Below are 17,857 nucleotides of genomic sequence, written 5' to 3'. Positions count from 1 at the left end.
ATGATGGACATCCACAAATTAATACATACTTTATGAAACATAACATATCATACTAAATAAATGGAGTGTCTCGGATTAACACACAGAATAATATGAAATGCTCTGAGGCCAGGTTGCTTTACAACACTGAGGTAAAGGCTACAGTCTCATCTGTCTACCTGTCATGGTTTGGAGGAGGGAGAGGTAGGCCGGGTAGAGGCCTGGGCCTAAAGTGTACCAGGCCCACAACAGGAGTTCCCTTTCCCCTGGCCTCCCTTGGCCTGTTCAGGGCAACAAACAGGAACAAGATAATCCATCAGAAGCAACAATCTGAACTGAGGAAACATGAAGTGGCGTATGGCCCAACTGACTGGGGGCAGCACTCGGCATGGTAAGTTAGTTCCAGATTTTCTCTGGACTTCTGTCATCCGATACAAAACTGAGGGCAGAGGTAAATGTCTGCCTGGTGTATATCAGATCAAATAAAGTAGTCCAGTAGTGATGAAACAGGAGAAAATGTTTTTACGCGGGATGAATCAAGCAGGTAGATAGGCCAACTATCTGTAGTCCAATAAGAACTGCTCATTTTCATTTTGGATTTCATAACATTTTTGTGCCCTACTGAACATGACCCTAACCATAGTCACTACACCCATCTCTGACTATGTTTCTTCTCACAGACTGACTGGCCCTCCATATCAGCCTCTCATAACCTTATTGACCTGGTCAACATTTGCAGGTAAACAGAGCATGGTATCAGTCTGTGTAATCAAACCAGCTCATTCAGAGTTTGATCACCCTGGGTCATCCCCTAACAGGTCTGTCTAGTCCACCAATAATCAGGCTGCTCCCCTCGCCTGTCCACCAATCTGCTCTCTCTCCTGTCCACCAATCATCAGCTGGCTTATTGAAACTCCCTCCACCCCACATAGGGTACCCATGGATCTCTTCCTATGCCATGTAATGTTTAATTAATTTAATCAATAAACGATACCGTTTTCACCCATTTATTGGTATTCAGCATGTATTAAAATGTCAAATGTGCTTGGTAAGGTTGAGTTAAATCAGTGTCCACATCTGTCACCAAAAGATAAGCTGTCTGTGTGACATTTTGTTATGGGACGTGCTGCAACAGGAATCTCTTTCATAAGTTGTAGTTTTCCCTTCAACAACAAAGTTTGACATTGCATCGAAGTCTATTGGTGCAGCAAGGTAAACATTGTGTAAGAGCTCTGTTAAATGTCATGCTTGACTAAGCCTGACAGAGAAGACAATCACACCTCAAGAAATCTTCTAGCCAGTTCACTAATGGGTGGATGAATGAATACATGACAATTGTTTCAAAAATACAGGGTTTATTGGCTTTAACTGCAATCAATAGTTACAAAAAGATAAATCAGCTTTTAATATAAACTCAGAAATGACTGTAGTGAAAACCCATGGCTGGAAAAATACATTCAACAGTTTTACTTTGTGTCAATAATCCTGTTTAACCTTGCTCAAAACTTTAAGGAAACATGGCACAAGGAATTCAAACATAATTTCACCATCTTCCATCATTTAATATAAAAGTCCTTAGTTAGCTACCTGGAATGGATTCAAAAGTAGGCACTTTATAACAGTTGGGGACCATGCAAGTGAATCAAACATCCAATCAAAAACACAGATGTCTCCTCAACCCATTTGGTCACCGCTATTGCTTGTAATATAAACAGTATTTTTCCTCTAAATCCTTGGTTGACTGTATTACATAACATTCAGACATAACCTTCTTTTAAACCCAACACTTCCTACACTTAATCAGGATGTGAGAGTGAACATGGTGATCCTCATCATGTGTTGCACCTCTTGGTTTTAGATACAAGATAATTATGAAAGAGAATCCTGTTTGGTCTCCATACGGAACCAAGCAGATCAAAAGGAATACAACAGCTGAATTGAGTGAACAAGGTAGTAACAGTAAAGTACTGTTACTGTCAGAGAAAACATTCTAAAGCGTGAAGGAGGATAGGACAGTTCTGGGATGATAATACAACAGTTATTATTTTGCTAGAATTGCAGTCCAATAATGGGGAGAACAGATTTTTTAAAAGTCTACAAATAAATAATCAAAACGCTAAACTTTTGTCCTGTATTTTGTTTTGCTTTAAATTAAGTTTTATTTTGACAAAGTGTAGTTGCAAATATTGTTGCAGTCATTGTAGTACAATATATTAAACTGTGAAAAAAAGGAAATTCACAAAACGTCTTCACAATCTTTAGATTAATACCGAAGATCATAATTTAACATAAAAAGAAAATATATTCTATTGTTCATTATCCAGATAAATACAAAATTAACAAAAAAACTAAAAATGCATATGATCACCAATAAATATGTTTCGATAAGTTAAATAAGCAGTGACAAGCACCAATGCTTGGAAAGTTTTAAAACAAACAATAACTATAATAACAATAAAAAATGATAAATCAAAAACAATAGAAAGAAGCAGGGAGATGTCATAACAGCTGCTCCTCAGAGCCAGATTCTATAGGGGAGATGTCATAACAGCTGCTCCTCAGAGCCAGATTCTATAGGGGAGATGTCATAACAGCTGCTCCTCAGAGCCAGATTCTATAGGGGAGATGTCATAACAGCTGCTCCTCAGAGCCAGATTCTATAGGGGAGATGTCATAACAGCTGCTCCTCAGAGCCAGATTCTATAGGGGAGATGTCATAACAGCTGCTCCTCAGAGCCAGATTCTATAGGGGAGATGTCATAACAGCTGCTCCTCAGAGCCAGATTCTATAGGGGAGATGTCATAACAGCTGCTCCTCAGAGCCAGATTCTATAGGGGAGATGTCATAACAGCTGCTCCTCAGAGCCAGATTCTATAGGGGAAGAGGAACAATAATATAGCTTAGAGATCCCATCTCAAGTTGCAGGAAGTAGAAGAACTGCACCATGGGAATGCTGGAATTCCCCGCTGCCTGCAGAACAGCATGGAGGGAGGCGGACTAGAGAGGAGGGACAGAAACCAAATAGTCTTCAAGGTTTAATAACCAGTTAGACATTAAAGACAAACCTCGTCCTTCCTTCCCAGAAACACAACTGCCAGTGACCAGCAACAGGAGAAAACAGAGGGAACAAAAGAAAACTAGCTTCCTGTGTCTGTCAAAGTCACTTCCTGCATGCAGACCCTGTCCTGCTCCGCTATTACATAAAATGAGAGTCAACAAAGAATGCTTGAGAAGAACTATGATGTGACAACGTTGAAAGAATCAAAAACACTCAGACAGTAGGCCATCCATCCAATCAACTCTCACACATGCTATGCACAAACCAACTGCCCCAGGCACTTTGTTTTAAAACTTAAACTATTCATATCATTTCAGTTTATGTATTTTTTTTGCTCAAAGTCTACAGTAAAAACAGCTGTGGTTGATCTGAGGACAGGGTGTGTTAAGGAGCACCCTCCAGCTAGCTCAGCGTAGACCGGGGAAGTGCACTTGAGAAGTGGTAACGTCAGAGGATGGTGGTGGAAGAGTGGGGTGTGTGGTGCGATGATACACTCCCTGTGCCAAAGGCCCACTAGCACTGCTAAGTGTTCAAGAACAGAAAGACAGGTGACACCTGGCAAAACAACACCTTCTCGCACCATCATTCTCATTGTTCATTCATTTCCTCTCCTGTTTTGGCACTATGACAGAAGACAGGGTAGATTCTATGAGGGAAGGGGAGTAAACAACAGCAGGGAAGAGATTTCTGGGGTGATTTGAAAACAAGTTCCCTTAATAAGTCACTGTATTCATATATATAATTCAAATTAGGAACTATATTGATATTGTTTTGTGGAGGAAAGGGGGCAGGGGAACGTGGTAGAAGGGAGTGCCATTTTCCATTCATTTTCTCTTTCTGGGAGGCGTCGGATAACATACATTAAATAGGTGCAGTCTAGTCGTCAGAGACAGAGAGGCGGCTGAAGATGGGGAGGCGTCTGTTGGCGTCCAGGCTGGGGGACTCTGACCCGCTGAGACTGCCCCCTGAGCTGCTCTGATACCCCTCCTGGTCTGACAGAGAGTCCTGCGGAGGGCTGGACGGAGACTCAAACATTTGAGTGGGGGAATCTGACATGGGCCGGAAGAAGTAGGGGGTGTTGGTCGGAGACAGTGGTGCAGGGGTGTTGGGTTCGGTCCCCGTGGGGCCGCTGGATCCCAGGCTGGGGCCGAACAGGTCGGCCAGCTCCTGGCTGGAGTATGTGAAGGGGTTGCAGCTTGACCACTCAGGCATCTCGTCTGGGGAGAACATGGGTGTAGGGGTGACAGAGGTGGGGCTGTCCTCTCCTCTCAGACCCCCGGAGCTGGGGAACCCTGCGAAGCTGTAACTGTGCTGCAGACGGGGACGCTCCAGCTTATTGGAGGAGGAGAGCAGGGAGAAGGAGGAGGGGGAGGAGGATCCGGGAGGGGGTCCACGGCGCTCCTCTGCATTGTGGATGAAGTGACAGCGGGGACCATAGGGGCAGAATCCGATGGTGTGGAAGGTGCGACACAGCTCGGTTTTGTATTTAGGGTGGCGGCTGAGAGAACGCAGCTCATGGATGCCATGGGCGAACTGACACTTGTCGCCGTACTTGCAGGCTCCGTTCTCCTCGAACGGACGGCACAGCTCCGTCTTGTAGCGGCTGGAGTTGACCTGGCTCTGCTGCTGGCTCTGGCATCCCAGGCTGGTAGGACTAGCTGGCCCCAGGCACTTCTGTAGGAGCCTCTCGCCCGTCTCAGAGAAGGAGCGGTCTCTCATGCGGTTCTCCTTGTTGCTGCCACTGATTAACCCTGAGGTGATGGAGCAGGAGGAGGGGTCTGATATCTTCAGGCTGTTGAGGAACTGGTTCTGGTGGAACTTGGAGCTGGGAAGGGTGACGGAGTGGTACACCGACACCCCTCTGCCCAGCGAGGGGGTCCCCACAGCCTTCCTGTCCAGCAGGGCTCCGGTGGACATGGACATGTTGGTGGACATCGCATGATGGGGGGAGCTCAGTATGTTGTTGTTGTAGTTCAGCATCTTGTTGTTCTGGAAAGAGACAAAATATGAAATATTAGATCTAAAGTCAATACAAAACCAACTATTTATTTACAAAAAAATAATGGAAAGATCACAAGAAAGAGTGCTGCTATTGTCAAAGGCTTTACATTTCATAAAGGGAGGGAAAACATTTATAAAGAAATCCCTGAATGACCATTGATGTTCGTTTCGCATTAAATCCTCAGGCTGATGCAGACCTATAGAACAGAACAACAGCTGGTTTGGCAAGTTGCCCTACTGAGGAATGTGTGCCTGCAAAGTAAATGGCGCAAAAGAAGGAGCGCGTGAGAGCGATCTGGTCCTGGTTGCAAAGGAGCTGCTGCATCTTTTTTAATTTGAAACGAATAAGTGAAATAAAAACGTAGTGTGAAGACACTCAAAAGGGAAGGCATACTAGGCTAGTAAGGAAGTTATCTTCAAAGAACACTTTCACATCAGGCCTAGATATTCACGGCTAGGTGATTGATGGAAGAAGAAGGCATGTTTTGCCTCACACAAGGTTCATATATAGCTAACTTTACGTGGACCCTTTTATGTACAATAACCAATAATATCAATTTAACTTTAAAACGGAAAGTTCAGAAGTTAAAAATAAATACAGTACAACAATCAATGCATTTCATACAGGATATATACATACTGCAAGGTAAAAAATAATAATCCTATATTCGACGTGCCACCAGTAGTCTACACGTTTCAATCAAATCACTGCTCATCTGAAGTCAATCAGAATCATTAGGCTATACGTTTCAAAATTTTGTTTCAGGCACGAGCCTTATTGAAACTTGATTGAATGAATGCAACATCATGGCAAATATAAATCTGGTTCATGTAAATTACGCTCCAATTCTAGCATCTTACTTGGATTTGAATTAAGTGTTGGTCAGCGAAAAGATCTAATTGATCCAACTGCACATTATAAAATAAGTTTCGATCGTTAGGTCAACTGTTGCCATTGAATTTACTAGAGCAAAAGTAGCAGACCAGCAAGATTCCCATTATATCAGTCCATTTAATCCTGTCTGACTCATTCTTTTATGACGGGATATTATCAATCAAACAAGGAAACGAACGACAGTCAACAAAGTAAAAATCACAACAACACGAGACATTATACATCAGAGGCTAGCACTGCGCTGGGCCCGAACGCACATCATGGAACTCACTCTCCGGTAAAGTTAGTTTGCAAGTTAAATTAGCAAACTAGTTACAGTTTCTCGTTATAGCGATCTTATCTAAATGTTACTGGATCCCTTTTATAAATATGCATCAGAACAATAGCGTAAACATTTCAAATTAAACACAAAACTAGCCTACTGAAATTTCGAATTCCAGCACTGACGTGCCTCCATACGTTGGCTAGGCTAGAGAAAGGCGACTAGAGAACTTTTTGTAGCTAAAGTTACCTTGTTCATTACTTCGCTGAAGTCGAATGGCGAAACCACTGCCGTGGTCATCTTGGCTGCGTAGAAAATAAAATCCAAAAGTAGTAAAAATGTATGTTTTTAAATTTAAGTTACACAGGATGGTGAGTTCTGTTTTGTCAACTTTTTTTGCCCTATCTAATAGAACACCAGCTCCGTGCATTTGCTTTATAATCGTGTGCAGGAGGAGCTTGTAGTGACGGGGCGTTTCTTAGAGCCAACCTTTGGGGGGGGGGGGGGGGGGGGGGCGGACACACTTGCACCAACCTTTGGGGGGGGGGCGGACACACTTGCACCAACCTTTGGGGGGGGGGCGGACACACTTGCACCAGTTGCAAGCATCCTCTCAGCGCACATTAACATGTTGCATTGACTTTGAAACACAAAGAATACTTTTCTCCAAGTTTTCAAAACAAACTGTAATGCTTTATGCTTTCCCCTCTCATCTTGTTCAAATAAAATAAATGTGTCACATGCGCCGAATACAACAGGTGTAGACCTTACAGTTAAATGTTTACTTACAAGCCCTTAACCAACAATGCAGTTTTAAGAAAAATAAGTGTTAAGTCAAAAATAGATAGGTAAAAATAAAATAAAAGAAGAAAAATTGAAAAATAACAAATAATTGAAGAGCAGCAGTAAAATAACAGTAGCGAGGCTATATTCAGGGGGTACCGGTACAGAGTCAATGTGTGGGGGCACAGGTTAGTCGAAGTAATTGAGATAATATGTACATTTGGGTAGAGGTAAAGTGACTATGCATAGATAATAAACAGAGAGTATTATCTATGACTAGAGTGGCTGGAGTCTTTGGCAATTTTTAGGGCCTTCCTCTGACACTGCCTGGTTCAGTCTCCTGAGGGGGAATAGGCTTTGTTGTGCCCTCTTCACGACTGTCTTGGTGTGTTTGGACCATGATAGTTTGTTGGTAATGTGGACACCAAGGAACTTGAAGCTCTCAACCTGCTCCACTACAGCCCTGTCGATGAGAATGGGGGCGTGCTTGGTCCTCCTTTTCCTGTAGTCCACAATCATCTCCTTTGTCTTGATCACGTTGAGGGAGAGGTTGTTATCCACATGGCCAGGTCTCTGACCTCCTCCCTATAGGTTGTCTCATCATTGTCGGTGATCAGGCCTACCACTGTTGTGTCGTCTGCAAACTTAATGATGGTGTTAGAGTCATGCTTGGCCATGCAGTCATGGGTGAGCAGGGAGTACAGGAGGGGACTGAGCATGCACCCCTGAGGGGCCCCTATGTTGAGGATCAGCAGATGTGTTGTTACCTACCCAGTCAGCAGTATGAAGATACAGCACAATGTTACATTGAAGATATTGGAATCATCCAGGTAAGAAAAATGCTAACTAAACTATTTCCTATTCCAACATGCAGATTTGCACTTCCAGAAACACTTGTGAATACATTTTCCAATGTAAGTGTTATGAGTCATGAGCCTAAACCCTTCAATCCATCAAGTAGCTTAGGCTTGTCAATGGTCGGCACAGCCTATTGGCTTTTGTTTGTTAAAAGTTGAAGGTTTTCTGCATGTCAAGTTTTTGTTCAAGCAAGTTTTGTAGCCTAGGAGACATAGTGCAGCCTACTATCCCATCCCATGTTACTGTATTATAATAAACCACGTACTGTACATTGTATTACTTTCCTAGGCCTACTTTATTTCAAGTTGGGTTGTCTAGTTTGCAGGTGTCCTAAACTTTTTGGTAGGCTGTCATTGTAAATAAGAATTTGTTCTTAACTGACTTGCCTAGTTAAATAAAGGTTAAATAAATAAAATAAAATAAACTTCCTCAACCACACTTTCCTCAAGCTCTTCTAGGCAGATAGTCTAAACTTGTTTACTTTGTGATGCTCTCTCTCCCCCCTCTTCCCCCCTCCTCTCTCCCTGTCCCTCTCTCTCTCTCTCTCTCTCTCTCTCTCTCTCTCTCTCTCTCTCTCTCTCTCTCTCTCTCTCTCTCTCTCTCTCTCTCTCTCTCTCTCTCTCTCAATTCAATTCAAAGGGCTTTTTTGGCATGGGAAACATATGTTTACATTGCCAAAGCAAGTGAAATAAACAAAAGGGAAATAAACAATACAAAATGAACAGTAAACATTATACTCCCAACATCTTTAAAAGAATATAGACATTTTAAGTGTTATATTATTGGCAATGTTTTAACAATGTGCAAATAGTTGAAGTATCTCTCCCTACATAGTATCCTCAGGCTCCCTTCTGCTATCATCCTATCTCTCACACACACACACACACACACACACACACACACACACACACACACACACACACACACACACACACACACACACACACACACACACACAGTGTCATTAATTTACCCTTAATTGTCGGCCTGTTGAACAATGGACTTTCCTGTGGATTCTGTTAAGGCAGCCAGGATTAGTTTAACCCTTACCTACCTCGCTCAACCACAGCCAGACACACACACACACAGCACAGTCACATGTAATGCAGCCTACAGCCTTGGCTCAGTTTACAATGAAAACCTGGTCTGTTATTTGAAATTCACTGACTGCTCCCTGATGATTGAACAGGAAGTCTCATTGGAAGTTATAGCATGAGAAAAGGCATACACTGTTCTACCGTCTATTCAGTGCAGTTGTAGTGTTTAAAATCTTTATTTGCATCATAGATTTAGGCTACATACTGTATATATTGTAGGGCTCCATCAGTGGGGGTAGGCTATAATATTGTAGCCTGGGCATACAGTGACCATAGGAGTTGGCAAGACAGCACAAACATATCTGGGAATAGGCTAATAATATTTCGATATTTTGTAATCTTCTCTCTTCATTCCATTAGGTTATTTACAGATAGGTAGGCTATAGGCCTATAACCTAATACCATAGTGATCTCACCATGGTCAGACACATCACAGGCAGCCACAATGAAGCTGTGTATGTAAAAACAACTAGGCAGTGTGTAACCCTATATGCAAATCTATTGTGGTCTGCTCTGCCTTGACTAACCTACACACGCAGGCACGCACACACGCATGCACACACGCAGGCACGCGCACACACACACACACACACACACCTCCTATAATCCATGATAGAGCAAGAAAGAAAGAAAGAAAGAAAGAAAGAAAGAAAGAAAGAAAGAAAGAAAGAAAGAAAGAAAGAAAGAAAGAAAGAAAGAAAGAAAGAAAGCTGAGGGTGAAGGAGGGAGGAGAGGAGAAGATTGGAGGAGGGAATGGGGGGAGGAGAGGAGGGTAAGGGGATGTTGTGAGGGAGGGGTAGATTTATAGAGGACATTTATAACTACACACTGCCCTGGGGGGAGAGGGGGAGGAAAGGATAGGGCCAAAACATTCATCCCCCCATTCCTTTCCTGCTTTCCCTTTTCTTCCTTTCTCTTCCCTTTACCCAGCAGCCATGCAACACAGAGGGGCCCTAGGGACTCAGCTATGTTGACGTTTGTTTTCAATTGAATTATTCTATTTGAGTTGAGAGATCAGGAGACAAAACAGAAACAGTCTTGGAGCTCACACAGGGACTGGGAGGGGAGGCTCAGGCTTGGAGTCTAGGCTGAGGAATGACTCCAGTTATTTTGGAGACAGTGAAGAAGAGGAGTGTGTGTTTGTGTTTTACGAGGAATCAGAGCTGTATGGAGTTATCTCATCTCATCACCCCTTGGAGTGGTTTTAGCCTACGGACAGACCAGATGGAATGACAGACACAGCTGAGGGAAAACATGTCTGTCTGCAGTTGAAAGACCCTCCCTGTCAATGTTCCTGATTAATAAGGTGGATCTGATCCATTGTCTCCTGAGGAAGAAGCCTGTGTGTGTTTCTGTGTGTGTGAAGAGTGGCTTCACTGTATGATGTTTACTGTATGTGGCTTTCTTCCTGGACTTTGGATAAGGCACCTGTTTCCTCCCACCACCACAAAGGAGCAGGCTGCTCAGTCAGAGGATATCAGATATGCCCCTTACAGTTCCAATCCTTACAGCCAGCCAGTCAGCACTGGTTTGAATTGCTCACAACCAACTCACAGGCAAAATAAATCAGAGACTCTCTCTCAGTCACTGTCCTACATTACAACCAGCTAGAGCTGCTATTTTCCTCTATTTGTTGATGTCATGTTTACATATACATGTGAGTCATTTAGCGGACACTCTTATCCAGAGCGACATACAGTTGGTGCATTCATCTTTAAGATAGCTAGGTGAGACAACCACATATCACAGTCGTATTAAGTACATCTTTCCTCAATACAGAAGTTATCAGCAAAGTTAGTGCTAGTATGAAAAGACAAGTGCAATTTTTTTTCAATGGTCCGGAGGGGAGCTAGGTCATGTTTCAAACACCTGAAACAGCAATCTAGATCCATAATCATTATGCTTAATTCTATGTAAAGAAATATGTATATTTTCTGCATATCTAAGCATACCTCTTGAGCTGTCTGTATCCTTCTGACTAATAGTTCTTTTTTTAAAGATTGAAAGGAATGTGAGTCTTATTCAGTATAGTTATTGCTTGCTTTTCTAAAGTCTACCAACCTTGCCAGCAGGCATGCCAGCTAAGATAGTTAGACAAGCTACTCTAACTTGATTGATAGCCTGAAATGGCTTCCTGGTAGCTAGTTATGAGGTTGAGAGATTGGGAACCTATCTGGGCTAGCTAAAGCCAACTTCATAAAATTGCTAGGTGGCTGGTAGTATTACAGAGAAACAACAACCCCAAAACATTTTTATATTTTAGTTTTTTTAACAGGACAAATCTGAGGGGGCACGTGCCCCTGTGACCCCTATGGGCATGAAGCCGCTGTTTGAAGAGGTAGTGTTTCAGACGTTTTCAAAAGATGGGAAGGGACTGTACTGTTCTAGCATCAGCTGGTTCCACCATTGGGGTGCCAGGACAGAGAAGAGCTTTGACTGGGCTGAGCGGGAGCTGACCTCCCGTAGGGGTGGGACGGCCAACAGACCAGAGGTGGCAGAATGGAGTGCTCGGGTTGGGATATAGGGCTTGAGCATAGCTTGAAGGTAGGGAGGGGCAGTTCTCCTTGCTACTCTGTAGGCAAGTACCATGGTCTTGAAGTGGATGCGAGCTTCGTCATGTGGCGGCAGGTTTCTCTTTGCAGTGTCATTCTGACTTCATCCTCCTTGATCTCACCACCCCCCTCCATCCTCCCTTTCCTCAGTAAGGTCAAGGTTGTCTTCCTTTGCTGCAGGCTGTAGGGCTTTAAATCTGTCCTATTAGAGAAGACGAGGGAGCTGAATTCACCAGCCTTTCCAGCACTTATCTGACTGTTTGGATATGTTGTGATATCATCCTCCTGTTTGAATCATCCGGTCGTTGGGGAGGATAGGGAGGGTTGAGACCTGAAGTCACTGATCATGTTTAGATGGTATGAAGGGGAAAGAATAATGTGTATTGAGATGAAAGGAGACGTATGAAAATATAAAACATCCAAACTAGGTGTTATCAGAAGAGACCGTGCATGTGGATGGCACAGGAGGTTGGTGGCACCTTAATTGGGGAGGATGGGTTCGTGGTAATGGTTGGAGCGGAATTTGTGGAATGGTATCAAATACATTAAACATTTGGTTCCAGATGTTTGATGCCATTCCATTTGCTCCGCTCCGGACTTTATTATGAGCCGTCCTCCCCTCAGCAGCCTCCTGTGGTGGATGGATTAATACCCTGACTCGCTGAGAAGCATGTCAACAGTTGATTGCAGTTCCCTGTTGCATCCTGTAGAAGGTGTGCTTCTCCCTTTTCCACATTCCCTCACTTTCCTTAAGTCTCTCTCTCTCTCGTTCTCGCTCTCGCTCTATTGCTCTCGCTCTCTCTCTCTCTCTCTCTCTCTCTCGCTCTCTCTCTCTCTCTCTCTCTCTCTCTCTCTCTTTTTGTGAGTCTCTGTATTCCCATGTGTTTTTACCACATCGTCTCCTCCTACGCACCTCTCCCTCCTTCCTCCCTGGGTTCTGTTCTTCAGTTATTTCCCCTGCAGGGAATGAGAGAGAATCCCCGATGATTGTCTTCTTTCATGTTTAATGTGATGTTTACTAAGTCTCCATCCCAAATGGCACCCTATTCTCTATATAGTGCATTCTTCTTCACCAAAACCCCTATTGACCCTGGTCCAAAGTAGTGCACTATAAAGGGAATAGGATGACATTTTGGTAAGAGTTGGTTCGTCAGGATGACTGTGGTCCTCTTACTCTGTGTTTCGTGTTGTTGGGGGAGATAGAGGAAAGAGAGAGGAAAATAAAAAAGAGAAGAAGAAATGAATTGTCAATAAAAGAGTAACCACAACATTGTTAGTGGTATACCACCAGCTGCTATTACTGATGCTGTTCCCATGAAACACCCCCTCCTAAATGACCATCTACTACCACCCCTTACACACACACGCACACACACACACACACACACACACACACACACACACACACACACACACACACACACACACACACACACACACACGCATACCTTTCATGTGTTCCAATGGCAGAGGAGGTAGGGTGGAGCATTGTGTCATTCTATGATCATCCTGACAACCCTAACACAGCACAGCTCATCCATGACCTCTGGGAAACACACATTATGAACATGATTCTCTTGGACCCTCTCACTGTCTATTCAAAGCAACGTTATAGCAAAGACAGGATTGTGAAATCTCAAAGACAGAAAAAATTGAAAATCACTCCATGCACAAGTTCCCTCACAGGAAAATAAAATTATTGGAATTGAATTGAATTTGAATTGAATTCAGTTAAGTTTAATTGAATGTTCACCCACTATTGATAAGCAGATGCTGTTAAAAATGATGAGCATATCACTTATCCTGACAGTTTTCTGTTTGGAAACGTTTTGCTTGTGAGAGTTTGTAAACTGGCACTTGATAGCGTGCAAATTTGTACAAATCTGTATTTGATTAGAAGATGTGCTGTCTTGGTGAGCGTGCATTTGATTGCTTGTTCTTCTTCAGGGAAGAAAGGAGAGGAGAGGAGAGGAGATTAGAGGAGGAAGGGAGGAAGTATTTTTGAGCTGTCCTGAATTGACCCAAAACATGGAGTTGTAAGACAGATCACATCATCTTTTGGTGCCTGACAACTTTTTTGGTTTTGTTGGTTCAACCTTTGATGTCTCCCTGTGCTGTATCTCTCACTGCTCTCCCTCTAGGTGCCCGTCCGTCTGTATTCCTAAAACTATCACTCTTGTCCTGTAATTACAGTCATCCTCAATCTGTCCAAGTAGAGCTCAGCTCCTCAGCCTGTAACTAATGTTCCACAGTTGTATGTTTGTCTCACGTTGTGTTTTATGGAGAGACTGAATGTCTGTAGGTTAGCCTGTAATACCCTGTAAGTGAAGACTGCATTGGCCCTAAATCTCTTTAGGCCAGGTTAGATTTAGGCACATTAGTGAGTGGTTAGGGTAAGTGGTAGGGTAAGATTACGTCTTGGCGTTCTAGTAGGCTATGTCTGTAGGTATGCATGTGCCGATGGCTGTATGTGAAGACTGCATTGGACCAGAGTCTCTTTAACACCTGATAATACAGGATTGTGGTCATCTGTTGTGACTGAACCCAGTGGTCTGTGAAAGTCTGTGTAAAGATAAAGGTGTCTCTAGCCTGGTCTCAGAGATCTGTTTGTGCTGTATAGCCAACTCCTATGGTTGTTGTCCGAACAGATCTGGGACCAGGCTAAGGTCATTGGTCAGACAGCGTCTTTGAGAATCCTCACCAGTGGTGAAAAGTCTTTGTCTTGTTTTTCTAACTGTCTCATCATCTCAGTGAACTGTTGAGCCTCCCCAGGAGTCGTTTTGTTCTTGTGAAACATATTGACTCCAGTGTGTCCCATATTGCACCCTATTCCCTATATAGTGCACAACTTTTGACCAGAGACCTGGTCAAATGTAGTGCGCTATATAGCGAATAGGGTGCGAATTGGAATGGAACCTCTGTTTAATAGAGAGATGATGAGCAGGAAACGACCCAGATGAGCAACACCAGAGGAATGTGGAGAAAGATCAGGGGGCTGCGATGCCAGAAATCACTCCTCTTTCTCCTTTTTCCACTTTTTCTAAAATGTTTCTCTCTCTCTCTCTCTCTCTCTCTCTCTCTCTCTCTCTCTCTCTCTCTCTCTCTCTCTCTCTCTCTCTCTCTTCATCCCTTAGTGAAATGAGAGATGAGGAACTCAGAACAGCTTTTTATATTCACAAAGGAGCCAGAAAAGATCAATCCTTTTACCTCTTTCGATTATTATTCTACAAATGTGTTTTCAGTCATCTCTTTGAGAGAGTTTTTAAGACCCAATGAGAACATATGATTGGCTACAGCCGGTGCATGGATGGAGAAACCCAGTAGCTATTTGACATGGGTTTTGATAAAAGTGTACTATGTCCAGTCCAAGAGCAGTTTGAGCACTATTCTTTTTAAGGAACAAATCCAAACCCTCTTATCTGCCATCTCTGAGTCTTTGACAATGGTCCAGTCCCACCTCTGCCCCTAAACTGTTCTCCCTCTCCGCCTTGTTTTACTCCAATGTTTGAAACAAAGTAAATGTAAACAACCACTGTATAGCCTAAAAACCTGATTAAAACTATAATTTCATATCAGGGATGGTCAGTCCTTGCGTCCATTGCGAAGTAAATGGATTTGAGAGTGGTTGCATTTCTCCAGCCCCATCCCTCAGCTTTTTACTGTGGTGGGGAAAACACTTTGTTAATGTTTCAAATAAGGATTTCTGTTTTAAACACCTTTAATAGAGCAATAGTGGTATTATATGGAGCAATCCTCTAGTGAGTGAGTTACTTTTGTGCCATTAATATCAAGCAACACTTCTGAAGTCGAGAACAAAATTCATAGTATTACAAACAAAAAGAATGAAAGCAAAACATAAACCCAAAAGTATTGATAGCAAAAAACGTGAGATCAAATGAACTGTAAATGGATGCTAAAACATTGTTTTCAGTGAAAAATGTTATATGATGACGCAATTAAATTAAACACTTCCCTCTTTCCTGCAATTTTCCCTATTTTTGGTTACGTTACCCCTGCTTTCGCTGCCTTTTTTCCAGTTGCAAGTTTTGCACATTAATTCCAGCAACATAGCATACTGCATCCCACTGCTGGTTTGCCTCTGAAGCTAAGTAGGGACGGTCCCTGGATGGGAGACCAGATGTAGCTAGAAGTGGTGAAAAATTAACATGAAACTTCACACGTGTCCAAAAACCACGTGTCTGACTCACATGAAAAAATAAAACAATATATTTTTTCTTCACGTGACATTTTAAACGTGTCCGAAAACCAGCGGTTGGAACAGAAATTATTTTCCAATAATTTGGTTCTGAACAGAACCACTATTTGTTTTGTTTTGTTCCACTGTTCCGACCAGCAAAATAAAGTTCTGAACCAGTTCGAATAAAAAAAAAGTAACAGTTTTTATTTAGTTCCTTTCTCTTCGTTTTTTAACCTGTGAAATCAACCGTCTTTTTTACATTTAGCTTATTAAATTACTTCACCAATCAGTGCGGATAGAGCAGGCAAGCTAGTTGTTTACATGCATGATGGACAGACATTTTGCGGGTGGGGAGAGAGCGAGAGAGGGTTGAGGAGGAGGCTTGAAGTGCTGGGCATCTTGTTATGACATGCATTATCTGAATTAGGTCCACAGAATTGTACCTAAGAGGAGCGGCTTCTATGTAGGAACTTTGAATGTCCTTTGAACTAGCTAACTAACAAGCTTGCGCTAGCTAGCTAACAAGCTTGTGTGTGCAGAGCAGCAATTAAAAACACATCTTACCTTTTTGTAGTTAATAAATCCAACATGAAACGTGATAACTAGGCCTATAGTATCCTTAATTAGCATTGAAAAAGTTAATCCATTAATCTCTAGCTAATTAAAAAACAATTTTCCTAGCTTCTGAATCACGATTGTAACGTTAGAACAGTAGCCTATGCTTCGTAGGGGGGAGGGGCAGGTAGCCTAAACAGGTACACACACTGGTAAAGATTTTCAGCTTGCAGGTAGACACTGGAATACGTTTCCGAGTGACAGTGAGAGCTTTCAATATGCGCTTTGTTGGGTTTTATGTGGGACTAGAAAAAATCCCTAGAACGTAAAATAACGTTATTAACCGGTTCCCATGCTTTTAAAATAACAGTTCTGTTCCGGAACAGTATGGATCACTTTAGTTCCCGGTTCCTTTTCTGTTCCTTGAACAGTTTTGTTATTTTCCAGTTTTCAGTTCTGTTCCCTGAACCAGTTCCAACCCCTGCCAAAAACCACGTGTTTTTTTCACGTGATTATTTCATGTTTTTTTTGTAAGGGCACACACACACCAGCTCAGTACTCTTCCAGTAAGCCCCATTACCGTCAGATCAGTCCCAAATGGAGGCCCGCATGGCTTTCTCAGCCCATTTGTGTCCTCACATTATGACCATATTGTGTGACAACCCAATATGGAAACACTTTTTGCGCTTGTTAAATAGTTTCTGGTTTGCATTTTATTTTTTGTGTGCCTTGTGTGCTTATATGCTCGGCTAAATCTAGTAAAATATAATTACTTTCCCAGAAATAAGAGTTTAGGAGTTTACGGTCCCCCCCCCACCCCACCCCCAGCCCACAACACTCATCAATAAGGAGGACACATTTACCAAATCTCATGCCCCCTACGTTACCCCCCCCCCCCCCCCCCCCCCCCAACAACACCACACCAAGTAGTCTGCCAATAACACCCAAACAAGCCTTAATTCTCCTCATTGGAACCATCAAACTCTGTGTTATGTGTTTCCACTCCTGAAGCACAGAGGCAGCAAGTAAGTAGCTGAGGGCTTTACCTCCACCTCCTTCATCGTACACCTGGCTGTCAGGCCTGAAGAGAAACACTTTGTATCCAGCTGCTTCTATCTCTCTAGGTATTCTGTCAGACCTGAAGTGAACAAGACTGTATGGAAGCCAGAGACAAGACTGTGTACAGATGCATCTCTCTTGGTTTATTGTTATTAATCAGTATCTCTGATACAGTCAGTCCAACATCAGGTCCATGGCCGTTAACCACCGATTGGGTGCTGTGGTGGTGTGCTGTTTCTCAACCTCAGGTACGCGGGCCAGCACTGGTCCCTGGGAATTGCTGACTGGTCCCTTTGATAGTTATCTGACACTGATTTTGTCAGTTATTAAGTGCTAGTTTTAATGTAAGTGGACCTCAGAGGAGAAAGGACCATAGCTTGGCCGGCCCCCCTAAAGTTTGATAAACATTACTGTAGTGAACTGAGCTCACTCACACTGAGCTCCTATGGCATGTCACTTTGATGACTCTCCCATGCTGTGGAACGCAATTGCGTGTGTTGGAACCGGCGAACGCCGTCCATATCTCTTTCTGACACTCTGGCGTTACCTTTGACTGCCC

At 43.0% G+C, this 17,857-nt stretch overlaps 1 protein-coding gene across 1 annotated transcript; it reads right to left on the bottom strand.

The window, feature by feature from the left end:
• Positions 1 to 2,214: 2,214 nt before the first annotated feature.
• On the bottom strand, positions 2,215 to 6,609 carry LOC311126544 (mRNA decay activator protein ZFP36L1-like). The gene is made up of 2 exons (XM_084200536.1): positions 6,446 to 6,609; positions 2,215 to 5,027 (listed from the first exon to the last, which is right to left on the bottom strand). The coding sequence occupies exons 1-2, from the start codon at positions 6,494 to 6,496 to the stop codon at positions 3,915 to 3,917; spliced, it is 1,164 nt and encodes a 387-aa protein (XP_084056662.1). The 5' UTR covers positions 6,497 to 6,609; the 3' UTR covers positions 2,215 to 3,914.
• Positions 6,610 to 17,857: the final 11,248 nt, after the last annotated feature.

Source organism: Coregonus lavaretus (genome assembly GCF_964263955.1).
Source record: "Coregonus lavaretus genome assembly, contig: HAP1_SCAFFOLD_2836, whole genome shotgun sequence".
Lineage (NCBI taxonomy): Eukaryota > Metazoa > Chordata > Actinopteri > Salmoniformes > Salmonidae > Coregonus > Coregonus lavaretus.
Note: the sequence above shows the minus strand (reverse complement) of the source record. Positions and strands in the feature narration are given on the sequence as shown.